This window comes from Mesoplodon densirostris, chromosome 5 (genome assembly GCF_025265405.1).
Source record: "Mesoplodon densirostris isolate mMesDen1 chromosome 5, mMesDen1 primary haplotype, whole genome shotgun sequence".
NCBI classification, from domain to species: Eukaryota; Metazoa; Chordata; class Mammalia; order Artiodactyla; family Ziphiidae; genus Mesoplodon; species Mesoplodon densirostris.
In genome coordinates, this window is record NC_082665.1 from 152,479,745 (window position 1) to 152,497,327 (window position 17,583).

The following is a 17,583-nucleotide window of genomic DNA, read 5'->3' on the forward strand; positions in this document are numbered from 1 at the left end:
TTCCACCTGACTGGGTGAGCTTGATCTCATGGCCAGGCAACAGCTGGGCCCCCTTGGATGGGGGCTGTGGGTCCACTGTCACAAGGCCCCTCTGACTGGCCCTCAGCTGATAATCTGGGACACACAAGCCATGGCTCTCAGCGCTCTGTCTACGCATTGTTACTGCCCCACTGTCCTCTCCCAGTGAATGAGGCTTTTAATAGCAATGCCACCAGCAATTTGCCTTAGGAAGAGAAGTATAAATGTGAGCATGTACGTATATTAATTTGCCAGCCTCCATGCTGTGGATGAACCAAGAGTTCCTCTCAGTTTAATAAACTACCAAATTGCATTAACACCAGCCTTGTCAAAAGATCAGCTGGTGGTGGGAATTCAGAATGTGTTTCTTCCTTCTCTCAAACATACGTATCTTCACTATGGATGAATTCTTCACAGCACCCATGCAGCTACTCAGACATGTGACATGATTGGCCAGCGTAGGGTCGGACTAGAGTTGGGCTGAGCCTCAAGCCAATTGGAATGGAGTGCATCCTGCCCATCCAGGTCTGGTTGTCCAGGGAAGCCAAGCCAGAGTGTGCGCACTGCAGGCGGGTCTCCTGTTCTAGCTGGGGGTGGAGAGTGGCTAGCACTCAAAGCTAGCAGGTGCTGCTACTGCTGTTGGGACCTGGAGGGGAGACCCAGCACCTCTTTGAAGCTGAGAAGAGTGTTCAAGATGACTCCGTGAGGTAGAGAGGGTCCAGACAGTGGGTGAGCTGGCCATGGTGAGGAGGAACTCTGCAGCCCACGTGAGCTGTGTGCTCAGGCTCTGGTGGTTTTCAGGAAATCCTGAAGACATCATCCTTGATGAGGTTCTCAGTTTCGTAGCTAAGACACCAGGGGTACTGGAGAGTTTCCCCACACACCAGGGCTTCTGGTGCCTGCTGGGTTGAGAGAGAGAGAGTGTGTGTGTGTGTTTGCATGCATCTAAGTGAGCATGAGCACGTGGTGGTTATACCAGGGTTCTGCCCACCGAGCTGTCCTGTCCAGGCTTACTCCATCTCCTGGCCTGTGGTTAGAAGGGCTCACAGCAGCTCCCCAGTGCCCAGCTAGGTCCCTGTTCTTGGTGAAGACTGTTGATGCCAAGTACAGTTATATTTTATTTCCTTACGAAAATTTCACGTTGACCACAGTGTTTAATCAGAACAAGCCATTTCCTGAATGTGTGCAGAATCTGAGACAGAGATAGAATGCACATATGTATGTGTGTGCATAATTTTAAAAATCGTCATATTTCGTTTTCTCCTTTAACTTTTTATTTTGACATAAGTTTAGGCTTATAGAAAGTTGTAAGACTAGTATGAAGACTCCTCACATGCCTTCCACCCAGAATGTTAACATTTCACTGCCCTTGTGGGATTCGTAGCACTTCTGTGAGGTGGGCACTTCTGCCTCCATTGTACAAATGAGGATGCTGAGCCTCAGAGAGTACAGTAACTAACTCAAGATCACCCAGCAAATAAGTGGCAGAGCCAAGATTACAATCCAGGCCTGTCCGTTGTGTGTGCTGACCATGTGTGATGTAAGTGTGAGTGTGTAGGTGTCTTGCTCCTTCTGCCCAAAGAACTTCCTTTCTTGTGCTCTAGATCTGCTAGCAAGAAATTGTCTTGGCATCTGACTTCTTTATATCAACTCCATTTTTGAAATATTTTTGCTGGGTATAAAATTCTATGTTGACAATATTTTTCTTTCAGTATTTCAGAGATGTCACTTCATTTTCTTCTGGCTTACATGGTTTCTGACAAGGTAACAAAGATTTTTATTCTATGTTTTCTTAGGCCTGTGATCCAATATATTCTTGTTATTTCTGTTTAAACAGTCAGTTATCTTTTAAAGAGATTTCAGTGATACAAAAGAAATCTTACACATTTTACCATGTAGTGACCATTCCCTGTGTTCACTATTGCTTTAGGTGGACCCACATTTCCATCTGGTGTCATTTCACTTTTTCCTGGAGTACTACCTGTACAGATCTGCTGCTGATGAATTCTGTCAGCTTTTGAATATTCGAAAAAGTTTTTATTTCATCCTTATTTTTGAAAGATGTTATATAGTATGTATCGGAAAGTTACAGAATTCTAGGTTGATAAGTTTTTCTTTCAGGACCTTACAGATATTGCTCCACTGTCTTCTTGCTTGCATTGTTTCTGAGGAGAAGTTGCTGTCTTCTTTATCTTTGTTTCCCTGTATATAGTGTGTCATTTTTCCCTGGCTACTTTTATGATTTTCTCTTTATCACTGATTTGGTGCAATTTGATTATGATGTGCCTCTGTGTGGTGTCTTTTATGTTTCCTTTGCTTGGGGTTTGTTGAACTTTTTGGATCTGTGGTTTACATTTTCTCTCAAATTTGTAATGTTTTCAGTAAAACTTTCTTCAAATCCTTCAAGGACTCCAAATACATGTATGTTAGTCTACTTGATGTCATCCTGTGGCTCACTAGTGTTCCAGTCATTTATTTCTCTTCTTTTTACTTTGTGTTTTATTTTAGATATTACTCTGTCTTCAAGTTCATTGATCTTTTCTTCTGCATTTAATCTGGGATTAATCTGTTGTTAACCCACCTAGTGTATTTTTCGTTTCCCACATTGTAGTTTTTACTTCTATAAGGATGATTTGTGTCTTTTTAAATATCTTCCACATCTCTGTTTAACTTTTTGAACATATGAAATGCAGTCATAATGTTTTTTTAATATTTTTGTTTGCTAATTCTAACATTTGTGTCAGTTTCGACTGATTTTTTTCTCCTTATTAAGTATTTATTTTATTGCTTCTTTTCGTGCCTGGTAATCTTTTATTGGATGCTAGACATTGTGAATTTTGTCACGTTGTGTATTGGATGGTTTTTGTATTCCTATAAATTCTTAGGATTTGTTAGCTGGGACTGGAGTGGTGCTCAGTCTGGGGCTAATTATTTCCCACTCTAGAGGCACAGCCCTTCAGAGTTCTCTCCCCAGTGTCCCATGAATGAGGAAGCTTTTCACACTGACTGGTAGGAACAGGCACTGTGCCAGGCCTATGTAGATGCCAGGTGCTGTTTCCTTTTTAATCCATTTGGGTGGTTCTTTCCCAAGTCTTGAGCAGTTTCTTTACACACCTTTGCTGATCAGTCCTCAGCTGAAGACTTAAGGGAGCCACTTCGCAGACCTCTGGTGTTCTCTCTCTCTCTGTGCACCTCTTTCCTCTCTTGTGAACTTCAGCTGCCTTGTTTTCTCCAGACTCTCAGCTCTATCTCCCCATTCCCTGTGCCATGTGCTAAAGTTTTCTCAAGGCAACAATTTGGGGGCAGTTGGGGGGCTCACTTGATTTGCTTCATGTCTCTCAGGGTTTGCTGTCCTTTACTGCCTTTATGTACTGTCTTGAAAATCATTGTTTCATATATTTTGTCTGTCTTTTGATTGTTTCCAGTGAGAAGATAAATCTGATGACCGGAAGCTAACATCTTGGGTCTTTGTTTTTTCATTTAATCATTTATTTGTAGGGGACACTGGTCTGGGCCCATGAGTGAGAACATTGGCTTGGACAGGAGTGCTGTCTGGTCTAGTTAGTATTCTTTTTTTTTTTTTTTTTTTTTTTTTGCGGTACGCGGGCCTCTCACTGCTGTGGCCTCTCCCGTTGCGGAGCACAGGCTCCGGATGCACAGGCTCAGCGGCCATGGCTCACGGGCCCAGCCACTCCGCGGCATGTGGGATCTTCCCGGACCGGGGCACGAACCTGTGTCCCCTGCATCGGCAGGTGGACTCTCACCCACTGCGCCACCAGGGAAGCCCTAGTTAGTATTCCTGATTTTCATCTGTGATGTTCATACAATTAATTATATAAACGTAAATTTGCTGCATGATTTCTGCACTCTGGACTCTTTGCAAGAACTTTCTGCTATCCAGCTCTTATTACAAGCTCATCATTAACAACTAGTTTGGTCTTGTCTTATGAATACTGAGAATTGTACAGATAATCTCGTTAGCTTTTTTTTTTTTTTTTTGCTCTGACCTCCAGAGAGCTCAGGCAGTTTCTTAGTCTGACTTTAATGATCGGGTAATATATTTTAAAATGTATGTCTGTGAACAAACTTTTTGCTCCAGCCTTCTCTTTTTAGCTTATTTATCCTTTCCCTTATATCCCTCTCAAAATTCTTAGTTGCAAATAAGAGAAGTCTACTCTCACTCTCCAGCTGATTCAAGCAGACAGTGTATCAGAGCAATGACTGGGGAGCACAGAGTCTCTGGGAGGGTCAGAGTCAGAGAACCAGGCTTGGAGCAGCAGCCTGAGTCACACCAGGACTGGTCCAGGGGGAGACACAGTCCCTCTGCTGGGTACTGTCAAAGGCTGATGTTGAAACCCACATCAGAATCCAGGGACATCCCACACCTCACTAGATTCATGTCAGTCATTTCTGGTGAGTCTCACGTGAGCATCTGATGGGAGAAGTCTACATAGGATGCCTACAACAGAGCTGCAAGGGAGGCTCTTGCATTGGGGAGGGTGGCTTTAGACCTCCCCAACACAGTAGGGGCATTCAGAGGAATTGGGCAGCTATCCACTGTTGTTATTCATAGGTAGCTACTGTATCCTGATATTATTTTAAATAATACAGTCACCAGTGATCCTTTTGTGGGGGAAAAAAGGAGAGGGTTAACCCAGGCTATCAGATGAGTGCAAACACTCCTGTGCACAGCAGTCATGCCAACGCACAGACTGGTGCACCCTCCCTGGCCTCTGTGCCCCTCCGCCCTCCCACCAGAGCAGACAGCGGAGCACGGACCCTTCTTGGGCTCTCAGGGCTCCAGGCTGGTGGGGGTGGGAGTGGGAATGGGATGAAATGTTTGAAGGTTAGCGGGACCCGAGGGTCAGAGGGACTCGGCCCACAGCTGGAAATGAGCCCCTCCCTTGGTCCTTTTATCCAGCTGCATTTCAGGCTTGGTAAGCATTGTCACTCGCCTCAAACTGGAAGCAGCCCTTAAAGACCATCTAGCATGACCTCTTAGCTCAGTGAGTGGCAGAGGTGAGATATATGTTGGTGGGGGCAGGGAGTGGATGACACCCCACAGCCACTGACCCAGGGCAGGCTTTCCTGGTATCACTGGGCTCAGAGCAGATGCGGATAGTTGGAGGACAGTGGGGAGGCGAGAGCGTCAGGGATGGACCAGGCTCCCAGCTGGAGCAGGAGGAAGGGCCTGGGCCGGACCAGCCCCGACCACTGTCCTGCGGCCCCTCCTTCCGCTCCTCCCCCCTCCTCCCTCCTCTGTTCTGTCTTCCCTGGGTCCCCCGGTGAGGCCCAGGTGACTGAGCATCCTCTGGCAGAGGGAATTAACACACTTAATTAAAGTGTCCAATTAATAGCTTTGCATATTTCTTAATTACCGCCTGAGTCTTTGGGGGGATGGTTTGAAATGGGATTTTCACGTGTTTCCTCATTTAGCCTATGGTGGGTGAGCCAGCTGGCCCCTCAGGGCTCAGGTAGGAGCTGACAGAGCCCTATTCTGCAGCAGCTCTCCTGAGCATGAAGTGGCAGGGTGGGGTGTGCAGCCGGAGCCCGGCGCCCAGCCCCCCACGCTTCTCCACCTTGCAGGAGGGGAGGGCAGGGCTGGGTTTTCTGGTCTGTGAAAAGAGAACAAAAGGAAACAAGGATCAGACAGATGAAGCTGGTGTCTCCACAGGGCCTGGGGGCTGTGCACCTCATGGTCAGGCCAGGAATGGGGGACTTTGTAGGCAGGGAGGTGCATGGGCCTGGTGGAGCCATCTCCCCAGGCCCCTGCAGAGCAGGGATACTGGACCAGGAAGGGACTGGCCTCCTTCCCAGCATCAGGATGAGGGCTGGGCCCCTCCGTGGCAGGCCCTTCCCAGCACTCCCCAGCATTTCCCATCTGTGTTCTGGAAACTGAGCTGTTGGGACACCCGGGTTAGCTGGGCCCATCGTAGGAACCGGTTGCTGGTCTGAGCCCTGGGGAAGCAGATTTGCCTTTTCAGCCCCAGGGGCCACCTTGTGACAGCTTCGGACCTTCTCTGACCTGGGCAGGCTGATGGGGCTATGGGCCAAGAATGCAGAGACCGTTTCCCTGGCATGGGGGCTGCTTTCCTAAAAACACAAGTGTCGGAGAGGTGGGCAGCCCGCCAGGGCAGCCTGGAGATGGCAGTGAGGTCTGCCACATCTTTCCTGCCTGCCACCCTGGGCCCAGCTCTGTGACCCCGAGGAGGACCGGGGGGACCCCACTGACCATTCAGCAGCGCCCCTGTGCTGGTGTGGGCAACAAACCTGAGTGAGCAGCTGGGCACAGGTTGTGGGGCAAGGCTCGGGTCTGACTCGGTGCGGGGGGACCCCAGGGGTGGGGCACACGCTGCCAGGTCCTGGCACACCCTCTGCCAAGTCTCCAGCGAACTTCTTGCTCTCTGCCTCACATGTTGCCCCGTTTCTGGCCCTCACGGCAGTCTTTCCACCTCCACCCTCACCCGCAGTGGAGGTGACAGGGCGGAGAGGGTCCTTCCTGGAGCGAGACAGTGTCAGAGTGGGAGTCTGGGGGCTCACAGCCCACTCAGCTGTCAGCCTGTGGCCCGGGCACCAGCCACGCCCGGGAACTCTCATAGGCACTGACCCCAAAGCCCTGGGAGTCTGGCTTCACGCGGCAGCCAGGGTGAGATGTGGGTAAGGGACAGCTGTGTGCAGAGGACACCTCAGCCTCACATCACCAGACCCCTCAGGCCCCTCTCCTGGGAATGCTGTCCCCCTGATGCCTCGTCTTCACCAATCAAGACCCAGCCCAAATGCCACCACCTGCAGGATGCTTCTGCAGTTCCCCAGCAGAGAGTGGCCTTGCCTTTTGGTTGGCCTCTCGGTACCCCCTGTCAAGTTGCCTTGCCTCTGAGGTGTTTGCACCTGAATCTGGCTCTGCCACTGGGTGAGGGCTGCTGTAAGGCAGAAGGACATCTGCTTCTCACCAGGAACTCTGGGCCTGGCCTGGGCCCAGCACAGAGTAAGCCCCCACTCGGTGTTTGGTGAATGAGTAGAGAGGCCTCACGTCCTCTGCAGCTACCTAGAAGCCACTCGAATGTACAAAAATCTATTTACCTGGGACCTGCCACTGAGATGGGGACTGGGGCCCATGGGAGGCTGGTGGAGTGAGTGGCCACCATGGGTGAGGTCCAGGTGGGTGCTGCTAGCTGACTGTGAAGGGCCACCTTGCACTGGTGGAGCTTCCAGGATGTGCGGAACCGAGCTCATCGGGACAGCCCACGGGTTTGCAAGACCTCTGGGCCCAAAGCTTAGATGTGGGTAAGGAAAGGGCTGTTCCGTGGTGACGTCAATAATGGAAGATAAGCTCAGATCCTCAGCTCCTGAGGTTGAATGATTATTACCCATCATCATGTAATGATTTTTTTCTGAATGTAGTGCTGGTATTTGTGCTTTGGTCTGACAATTTTAAAGAAAGCTTTTATGGGTGACCTGAGTCCAGAATGATGACTTGGTGTTTGCTCCTTGTCCAGTTCGCTTGGGCTTAAGGAATGGCCCCATCGTGTGCTAGTCACAAAGCCAGGTGTCAGGGAGGCGTCCTGGGCTCTCCTCTGAGCCTGACCAGTTACTAGGTCGTGTCACCCTCCTCTGCTCTCCACTTCTCCCCAGCGCCACTGCCCTTGCTTTAACTGAGATCCGCCATCCCTCGCTGGATTCCTGCCCCAAATCTGGCCCTTGTAGGCCCTTCCCCCCTTAGAAGTGTAAGTTTTCTTCCTAAAGCACAGAACTGTTGCTCTGGTTACCTAGTACTCTATAACAAACCACCCCAAACTTAGCGGCTCAAGAGGATGAAAAGATTTGCTTTGCTCAGGAATCTATAATTTGGGCAGGTCCTAGCAGGGAAAGGGTGCCTGTGTTCCACTTTGATGGCTCCAAGGCTGGGGCTCGAGTCATCTGAAGGCTCGCCCACCCACAGGTCTTCTGGCTGTTGGCTGCTGGCTGGAGGCCTCCGTTTCTCGCACGTGGGTGTCTCCACGTGCTTCTCCCACGTGTAGGCTGCCTTGAGCTTCCTCACAGCATGGCGGCTGGGTTGAAGGGCTAGCTTCCAGAGTGGGGGAGCTGAAGCGCTCCAGACCGAAGCTGTGCCGCCTTCTCTAACCTTGCCTTTGAGTCACACACGGTGCCACTTCTGCCACAATTGCAGGCCCACAGGTTTACCTCTGGATAGGGTGTCCGTGGTACATTGTAAGAAGAGCGCATGGTATGGGGCATATTTTGTGAGCCATCGTGGCCATTATGAGCTGCCACACCTTTCCCACCACCTCTCTGCTTAAGACCCTTCAGGAGCTCCTGCCACCCCCGGGAGAGAATCGTGCTTCTTGATGTGGCCACATGGCCTGGCCGTCTAGCCCCTGGCCCGCTGGGCTTGCCTCTATCTGTCCGTCGCTTCCCTTCCCTTCCCTTCCTCTACAACTGGCCCCAGAGATGGATTTTGGCTTAAATCAACTCAGTGGCCACACGTAGCTTCCTTGAACAGTGTTTGTCATTTACCCCTCTCCTTACACACCTGGTCTGGCCCCATTATCCCTGAGACAAAGGACAGGGGAAATGACCTTGACCTTGTCGCCTCCCATCTCTTTGCAGAAGCTTTTAATCTTCCTGCCTATGTGCATTTGCTCCTGCTGTTCCCTCCACCCGAGGTACCCGGTCTCCTCTGACCCCCCCTTCCCACAGTTCAGCAGCTGCCCTTGCAGCCTTCCTGATGCCCAGCCCCCTGGGCCCCCGCCTTTTGTGATCTCCTGCTTTGCTGCTGGTCAGACCTTCCCATAAACCAGCGCAGTGTCATTCATGAGGTGAGGTCTTTGGCGTCATATCGGGTTTTATACGGCAGCTCCACTGCTTCCCAGCCATGTGACCTTGGGGATAAGAACCACCTCACTGGATCATGATGAGGATTAATGAGGAAACCTAAGAATTTCTTGTCTGGCGCTGAGCAGAATCCCAGTAAGAGTTAGCGTTTCGATTCCTTCTTTCTAGAGGCTCCTAATAAGTGCTCAGGAATGAATTTTCTCACCCTCATTTGGGTGAAAGAGGGAAAATACGTCTCCCTGCTTAATCATGTGGGATTAAACCACCAGAAGATTATAAGAATATTGCTGAGCCATGAGCAGAGAGAAAAAAGCTCAATCATGATTGCCTGCTTTTTTTTTTTTTTTTTTTTTTTTTGCGGTACGCGGGCCTCTCACTGTTGCGGCCTCTCCCGTTGAGGAGCACAGGCTCCGGACGCGCAGGCTCAGCGGCCATGGCTCACGGGCCCAGCCGCTCCGCGGCATGCGGGATCTTCCCGGACCGGGGCACGAACCCGTGTGCCCTGCATCGGCAGGCGGACTCTCAACCACTGTGCCACCAGGGAAGCCCTGCCTGCTGATTTTTAATAAAATCCTTCCAGTAGAGCTGAATCTCTGCCCTGGGAAAGAGCTCCACGTTGCTCAGTGGTGTCCGGGGGCAGTTGTTAGAAGGGCAGTGGGACAGTATGACCTTGAGAAGAGGGCTGTGTGGGGAGGACGGCCCTCCCACAGGCTGCAGGGGGCCTCAGGAGGGCAGGGGGCCTCAGGGGGAGGGTCTCCCACCCCTCCCCCCGCCCAGCCCTGTCTGTGCTGCTTGAATGCGCTGCCCTCTTGGGCCTCCCCTTGGGTGGCCCAGTGGTGGTGCCCAGTCAGTTGACGGCTCCAGCTGTCGCGCTGCTCTTTGCGGTGAGACGAGAGTGGCCAGGTAGGCAGGCTCTTCATACCCAGGTTCGGGCACCTTGCACCCAGAGCAGTTGTTGAGGGTGGGGTGTGGGGTCAGGAAGTGCATGGGGCGGCCCCGTTACCCAGCCGGCTCCCTTCCGTGATGCCAGGGCAGCAGTGGGCGAGGGGCTCCTTTGTAAAACTCTCTCAGGGCCCTAGGGACAAAGCATGGAGGCACCTTTCCTGCTGTTGGTGCTGCACAGTGTTGCCTGGGCTCTGCTCTGAGGGCTGGTTGGTCCCCTGCAGGCTGGTGAGCCCCACCCTGGAGCCCCGGGGCCATGGGTCAGGGTGGAGGCCTGGCTCAAGTTGGGGCCGGGGCAGGACTCACCAGCCATGGTGTTGATGCACACTTGCCTGCAGTGAAGGGTGCACACTGAGGCCGCGGGGAGCACGAGCAGTTAGAGGCGTCTAAGCAGGGAGGCCAAGCTGACAAGTCCAGACAGGGTCTGAGCCGTGTTGTCCTGGCAGCCATGGAAAGAACATGGGTGGTCTTGGGGAAGCTCTGGGGCAGGGAAGAGGAGGGCTTCTGCTCTGAGAAATGAGAAAAAGCACCTAGAAGAGTGGGAAGAACTCATCCCCTTTTGCTAACGAGGCTGTCATTCAGTCCAGGCCTCAGTTGGGGTGCTGGGCCCCAGGTGTCCTAACCCATCCATCCTTGCTTTGCTGAGCCCTCCATTTGCCCAACCCGTTCCTGAATTCCCAGTTTCTGGCCTTGCAGGTTGGGTCAAGCACTGCCTGAGTAGGAAGAGGCCCTGCCTCCAGCCCATCCCAAGGAAAAGGTGCCTTGACTTGGCAAGGCTATTCCCGGAGCTCCGTGCCATCTACAGTGGTGGCAATAATGACCCAGCAGAATCCTGAAACCCAGCATGACCCAGAGACGCTGAGGAGCGGCAGGGCTAGGAGCTCAGTGCCTGGTCCGACCACCTTATCCTGGTCCTGCTCGGCTCTGGCCCTAGGCAAGGAGCTGCCAGCTCGTTTCCCCTTGTATAAAATGGGGGTGCATGAGTACCAGCTTCAGGGTTGGGGACCAACCAGGGTGGTCTTAAGGGCTTACTACAGCGTTGCTGCAAACACAGAAGTCCTGCAAGCTTCAGGTGGGCGGGTGTCCCGTCTCCTCTGTGTACTGCTGTCGTGTAAATCTGTGCCTGGCACAGCCTTGGGGTGTGTCTGACGCGCTCCGTAAATACAGGGTTCAGGTGTTACCTGTTACGGTGACTGTGAGAAAGCTCAGAAAACATTGGCACTGGCCAGGACCCCACACCTAACAGTTCCTCCTGCACAGTCCCAGGACACTACTTGTTTCTTTGGCATTTTCTCCTCCCACCTAGCAGTCGCCCTGCAAGCCACTGTGAAGCCACTGGCAGTGGCTGGCGCCTCGAGAAGGGGAACTTTGCAGAGAAGCCTTGCAGGGCTTTCTGATGTCTCAGCTCCTCCGTGGACTCCCTGTTCCTTTAGTGGCTTTTGGGGATTCCGCTGTCTCTCCTCCCGGCCTGCTCAGCTGCCCCAGGGGAGAGCCCGCGGGAGAAGAGGACCGTGTCCCTTTCGCCAAGGTGTGAGGTGCTGTGTGTCACCACAGAGGGGAGCTTCCAGCGGGCCCTGCAGCACCTCTCTTCCCGAGGAGGAAGGAACTTTCCATTGTCTCTTGGAAAAGGAGGACGCCGTGCGCTCCCTGGTTTCATTCTCCTCCTGCTGGCTCGGGTTGCTCCGCTTTTCACTCTGTGGTCGGTCCCCTAAGCCGTTCCCAGCCAGGCCTTTCTGTGGCCTCAGAGCCGATCCTCCAGGTGTGAGAAGCCCCCACTTCTCACCTTCGTGTGAGTTTAAGTGGAGATTTAAAGCAACTGGAGAGTACGTGACAGATTTAAGTTTTATTAGACGCTCAAAGGGCAGTTGTTTCCAGGTAAACTTACAGGAGATCCCGGGTGTATTACCGCTCACCCCGGAGAGACCGAGAAGAGAAACAAGGCTATGCTGATACCAGCGGGTGTACTGCAGTTCAGTCCTGGCGCTACCCACTGTGAGCTGGTGTCGGACTGCCCAGGTTTAAGGGCACAGTCCCCAACTAGGTGGCCACCCACCTCAGACACAAGCTGTGAGTGGGGTCCCCAGGAGCACCCACACTTCTGACCAGCTGGCTGCAAATCTGGGGTGCCCACGACCCTCCTCAGGTTCCATAACTCACCCGAATAACTCACAGAACTCAGGGAAGCACTCTACTTAACAATTACAGTTTTACTCTGTAAGATACAAATCAGGAACAGCCCAATGAAGAGACACGAAGGGAGAGGTCTGGGAGGGCCTGGAACCGAGCAGTGTGTCTTCTCCCGTGGAAGACACTTGCGCTTCCCGTACAAGTGCGGGCTGTTGGGAGAGGACCGCACTCACCTGGTGCACTACTGAGGCTTCCGAGTTGGAAAAGGACCTTCCCCAGAGGAACCCCACTGGGTTGCCCTGCTCCGTCCAGGCAGTGAGCAGCCACCCTTCCAGGCCCAGCCCGTGGACATCCCGTCCGAGAATCGGGGAGAGGCGGAATGAGAGCTCTTGGGTGCCGGCTCTCTTGCGTTCCCTGCCAGAGTTATCTGTCTTCAGCAGCCCGGAGCACAAAGGGCTCTGAGCCAAGCTCAGCTGGTCCGGTCCCCGTCTGAGCCTCCCAGGGCCATGGCAGAGACTCGGGGGGACGGAGTAGCACTCCCTGCTGGGCCTGACCTAACAAATATTCCTCTCGCCCGTCCTTCCTACCCAGATGCTCACAAATGCTGCAGCAGGCATTTCCGCCACAGCCAGGCCTCAGGGGACCTGCACAGGGTTAGGTCAGAAGCCAAATCCTGCAATTTGGGAAATTAGCAGCATTTATGGGATTCCCAGGTTAGCCATACCAGTGGGTCTCCGCTGGAGATGTTACTGCCCCTTAGAGGGCATTTGCAAATGTGCAGGGGAGTTCAGGCTTGTCACAGTGACGGGGGATCCTGAAGGCATTTACCCAGCAAGGTCCGGGGATGCTAAACATCCTGTGAGGAGCTGGACAGTCAGGCACACGTTATGAAAAATAGTCCTGCCCAAGAGAGACACTGGGGAATCATTTACTTCCCCTGCCCCCTGGTTCCTTGGAAAGCCACCTTCCTCATCAGTGCCCAGGCTGAAATAAAGGAGCATGTCTCCATCCTAGCCTGTGACCAAGGGCAAGGCAGTATTTCCAGGTGAGCGTGGGCCCGTGTGAAAGGAGCATCTTGTAATGCACACACTTGCTCTGATTCTTCGTGTACGGCTCTTGCATCAGTTGGGCTCTTATGGGTCAAGGAAGACGTGGATTTGGGTGGTAAGAGTTCACAGGGCAGGGGAGGCCTCCTCCTTGGAGCCTGGCGGGCACGCCCCTGCAGCCCACCCAGTGTACACTCGGCCGCCTCTCCTCAAGGTCCCTCTCTGGGGGTCCCACCGCCCACTTCTGTTTCTGCATCTCATCTTTTCCTCTGGGCTTTTTTGTTTCATTATCTGTTTTTGTCACGTGAAATGTGTTCAGAGGAGCCGAGCTCGGATCACGGCTAACCCCCCTCTTCTTGCTGTTTTACAGTCGGGAAGACGTCTCTGATCACGCGGTTCATGTATGATAGCTTCGACAACACGTACCAGGTGAGTGCCTGGGTCCCTGCCCCCCACCAGGCCCGCGGGCTCTGCAGCCTTGACAGCCACCTGGACACCATGCCGGCCTCCCTCCCAGGGTTGCTGGTGCTAGGATGAGAGTGGGGCATGGCTGGGACCTCGGGCATCCGTCTTGCCTTGGAGGAGCTTCCCATCTCCACACTGGTCCCAGCCCGGTAAAGACCCTGGGCCCTTCTGAAGATCCAAACCTCAATAAGGGAAATGTTTCCAGTAGAGAAAGGACACCTTTCAGTCTGTGTTCTGTTGCCCCCCATGGCAGGTCTAAACCATGACAGTGTTTGGTTTCTTGGGGGCATCACCACGTGGAGGAGGATGGGCAAGAAGCAAAATGAGGGATGTGAAAGATCAGTAGGAGAACTTGCTCCTCCAGCGTGGCTGTGTGCTGGACCTTCGTGAGTGCGTACACACACACACACACACACACACACACACACACGGTTGCTGGGGCACTTCCTTCCCTGGAGAGGCTGGTGTGATGGGCCTGCACTGCTCTACATGGGCAGGAGGCTGGATAGAGTGACCTGTGTGCTCCTGGCTCTCAAGGGTGGTCTGGAATCAACCAGAGGCTCCACGTAGCCTAAGGCTGAGCTCTTGAAGGTCAGTACCATTTCACTTTCCTGCAACCGCTGATGAGCAAATGAAGTGAATTTCCCCTGCAACTAAAGCTGTTATCACAAGGCACCAAACTTAATCATTTCAACTATTTTTAAGAAAAAATATATTGATTTCTTCCTTAAGACAGACACAAATAATAATTCAATTTTCTAAGCCAGTGGGTTCTGTGAGATAGTAATCCCAAGGAATGTTAGTAGGTGTTATTTGAGGGAAAAAAAGGCAGGGAGAAGGGTTCGGGTCTTAGGGAACACTGGGGAACGAAAGTAAATCTACTTTTCTACTGCAGGACTTCTCAGGGCCTTTTACTACATCAGTGTGGTTTTGATTTGCTGAAAGACAGATGTAGTGTGCAGGATCTCCCAGATGTATTTGGTCATGGAATCCTTTTGTCATCGAGTCCTCAAAGGATAAATATTTATAGAACACACTGGGGACTGCTGTGCTAAGTGGTCTCCCACCTCCCGGGACCTACAGAGCATGCAGAGCACAGCCCACTGCGGGTTACAGTTCTGTGTCTACTCTTTAGTCTGTCTGTCTCGCTCTGGACCAGTCAGCATCTTTGCCTCGTACACAGCCCCTTTCTCTGCCTCCCTCTAAATCCCTACTTTCCCTCTGCTGTCATCTGAAATACCAGGTAACTAGTGGACTTGGTAAGAATTGACGGAAGGGTAAGGACATGGGGCCCCGAGTGATGTACACAGCCTTGGACATCTGCTCCGGGATGATTATCTCAGCCACACTTTGTCTTGCTTGGTACAGGCCAGGCTCTGTACCACGGCAGGCTTGCAGAGCCCTCTCCTCACTGTAAGGGGAGTCCTACTGCATCGCTTTGCATCCGAATCACAGCTCTAACTTCAGTTCTTAAGTCTGACTTGGTATTTGCATATTTGTGTGTGTGTTCATGTGCATGTGTGCGTGTGTCAGTGAATGATCTCACAGATACTGTTTTGATTATTTGATTTTTCAAATATTAAGTTACTTATAATACTTCTTGTTGATGTCCCATTGATAATAAGTGATGCTCTTGGCTGCCTGCTGTTCTTGGCAGTGGTGGGCCGTAGAGATGGCCTCAGAGCCTTTGCAGTGGTCTTCACTGGTGTGGGTCAAAGCCTCAACTCCTCCCCATGTCGTTTGAGTCTCCAGTGTCATCTCCTACGGCCCACTGCTTGTCCCATATCCCATGGTCCAGCGGGCCTCCCTCCCTGCTGCTCCCCACTCAGTGACGCTGTCCCACTTCCATGCCTTGGCGCATGGTGTCACCTCTGCTGGAATGCCCTTCCCTCTTCTCTCCTCTGCTGCGAAACATCCCTCTGACTCCTCAAGGCCCAGAGCACGCGTTTGTCTGTGGTCAGGACCCTCCTCATGCTCTGTAACCCTCCACGGCTCCATCTTCCCTAACACACTGGCCTCAGGGCTCCTTTGGCCTCCCAGCCCTACAGGAACTCCTACTGCTCTGGGTGCTGGATGGGCTCTCAGCTTGGCTGAGGCCAGGACCCCTCGGATCCACCTCTGCATTCGTGGGTCCAGAACAGGGCCTGCCCACAGCTGGTGTCAGCTGGTGTCAGAATCCACCACATTGGCTTCAAGAGGCCCTGTCTGCCTTGGTTTTTAGAGTCCATCTGACTGAGCGGCCGCAGTGGCCCAGTGTCGATGTCCAGTGTCCTGGCAAAAAGTGAAGAAAGCCCAAGTCCCTCCCCACTGCAGGCTTTTCTGACTTTTTTTTTTTTGGCTGCAGGTGGAATTTCTCTCCCAATACCCTCTAAGATGGTAGTTAGGCTGGGAGGCTGGGGCTTCAGTTGTGTGCGCACACAGGCCCATTTTCATGAATTCTCTAGAGATGGAGAGGGGGAAATGTTACTTTTTCTTAACATGGTGGCAGAGGCACTTGGGAAGTAGACAAGATGCCCGAGGGCCCCAGGGGATGTTCCCAGTTGTGCCCCCTCCACACTGACCACTCCCCAGCACTGCCCACAAATACCCTGTGAACCAACCAGTACAGCCCAGCAGAGTGCCCCTGCCCCCGCCCCCGCCTTGATTAGCTGAGGTGCCCAGAAAGTCCCCAGGACGGATCCACCGCTCCACCCCTCCCATCCTCATGTGTATCCCTGGCTCTCTCTCCCGCCCCCCTCCCCTATTCACTTATTCTGACAAGGGACGTTTGTCAAGTGCTTACTCTGTTTGCAGAGAAGTAGGAGAAAATGACCTGGTCACAGAACCTGGCCCTGCCCCGAGCCGGGCATGGAGGGTAGAGGGGGTTCAACCTCATCCTGGGTGGCAGCAAGTTCTCCCTCTGTCTGGGGCTGAACATGCCCGAGGCCCCAAGGAGCTGGCATGAGGACCTGGGCACGCAGAGCGCGGTTCCCCGCCAGAACTCTCGGGGGTCCTGTCCGCCTGGCAGGCCCAGGGGAGATGCTGCCTTTTTGACCTGCGGCCTTGGGAGAGCGGGTCTCCTGCCGCCTCCTGCCTGGCATTGCCCCTGCACACATGTGTACCTTGTTCTAGTCTTAACATGTGCATTCCCCAGCCTCTCACCACCCACCTGTCACCCCATCTAAATCCACTCACTTAAAGAAGCAAAAAGTCAAGACTTACAGCTTGGTGAGATTCACGTCTGCAACAATTCTCTTGTATAAAATCCCAACTAAAAAATGTCTTTCAAAATGTACTAAGAAGAAACCCCTGGTACCTGCGCCGTGATGAGACGTGGCCCTCTCTGTGGGCCAGACCCCCTTTCCTCTCCCAGTGGCCAGTGAAACCCCCCTGTGGGCCTGGCCCTTGGTCCACCTGTTTGAAACCTGCAACAGAACCAGAATGGGAGGTTTCAGGCCCCCAGGTGGTGGCTGTGGGTGAGAGGGGAGAATCTGGGAGCGGCCCTCTTCCTGGGGTTTCTCATGGGTCCCCCATCTTGGCTGCACATTAGCATTACCTACTGGGGGGATGACTGGAGACGCACAGGCTGGGTCAGGCATTAGCATTTTTAAATCTCAGAGGTGACTGAGATGAACTGATAATCAAGGCTGGAGCCCCCAGCCTGTCCCTGGACCTCCCACCACAGCACAAGTTAGGAAAGCAGCCTAGTGGGTCCTGGCCCGCTGGGGCTTACCTAGCTGCTCCTGGGAGTGTCTCTGGAGGACTGCACTGGAGCACTCCCTGGGTCCCACGGTGCCTCCGGGAAGGGGACAGCATGGCTGTGTCCACTGTGCCCTCACAGGCCGAGGGACTGCCTGAGTTGCTGTTAGCCCCTCGGTGATCTGGGGGCTTTCCTCTCTCCCCGCCAGGTGTGTGTATTAGTTTCCTGGGATGCTGCAGCAAATTGCCACAGACCAAGTGGCTGAAAACAACAGAAGTTTATTCTCTCACAGTCCCGGAGGTTAGAGGTCTGGAATCAGCAGGGCCACACTCTCTCCAAAGGCCTGGGACGGAACCCCTCCTGCCACTTCCAGTCATTGGATGTAGGGCCCACGCTAAATCGTGGATGATTTTCATCTTGAAACCCTTGACTAATCACATCCACAAAGACCCTCTTTCCAAATAAGGTCACATT

General features: G+C 52.9%; 1 protein-coding gene across 1 annotated transcript in view; it reads left to right on the forward strand.

The window, feature by feature from the left end:
• The window catches only part of RAB6B (RAB6B, member RAS oncogene family), a 56,492-nt gene that overhangs the window by 13,750 nt on the left and 25,159 nt on the right, over positions 1-17,583 (forward strand). The window contains exon 2 of the mRNA XM_060100255.1: positions 13,336-13,394. Within this exon, the coding sequence (XP_059956238.1) occupies positions 13,336-13,394 (59 nt within the window). The remainder of the gene's footprint in view (positions 1-13,335; positions 13,395-17,583) is intronic.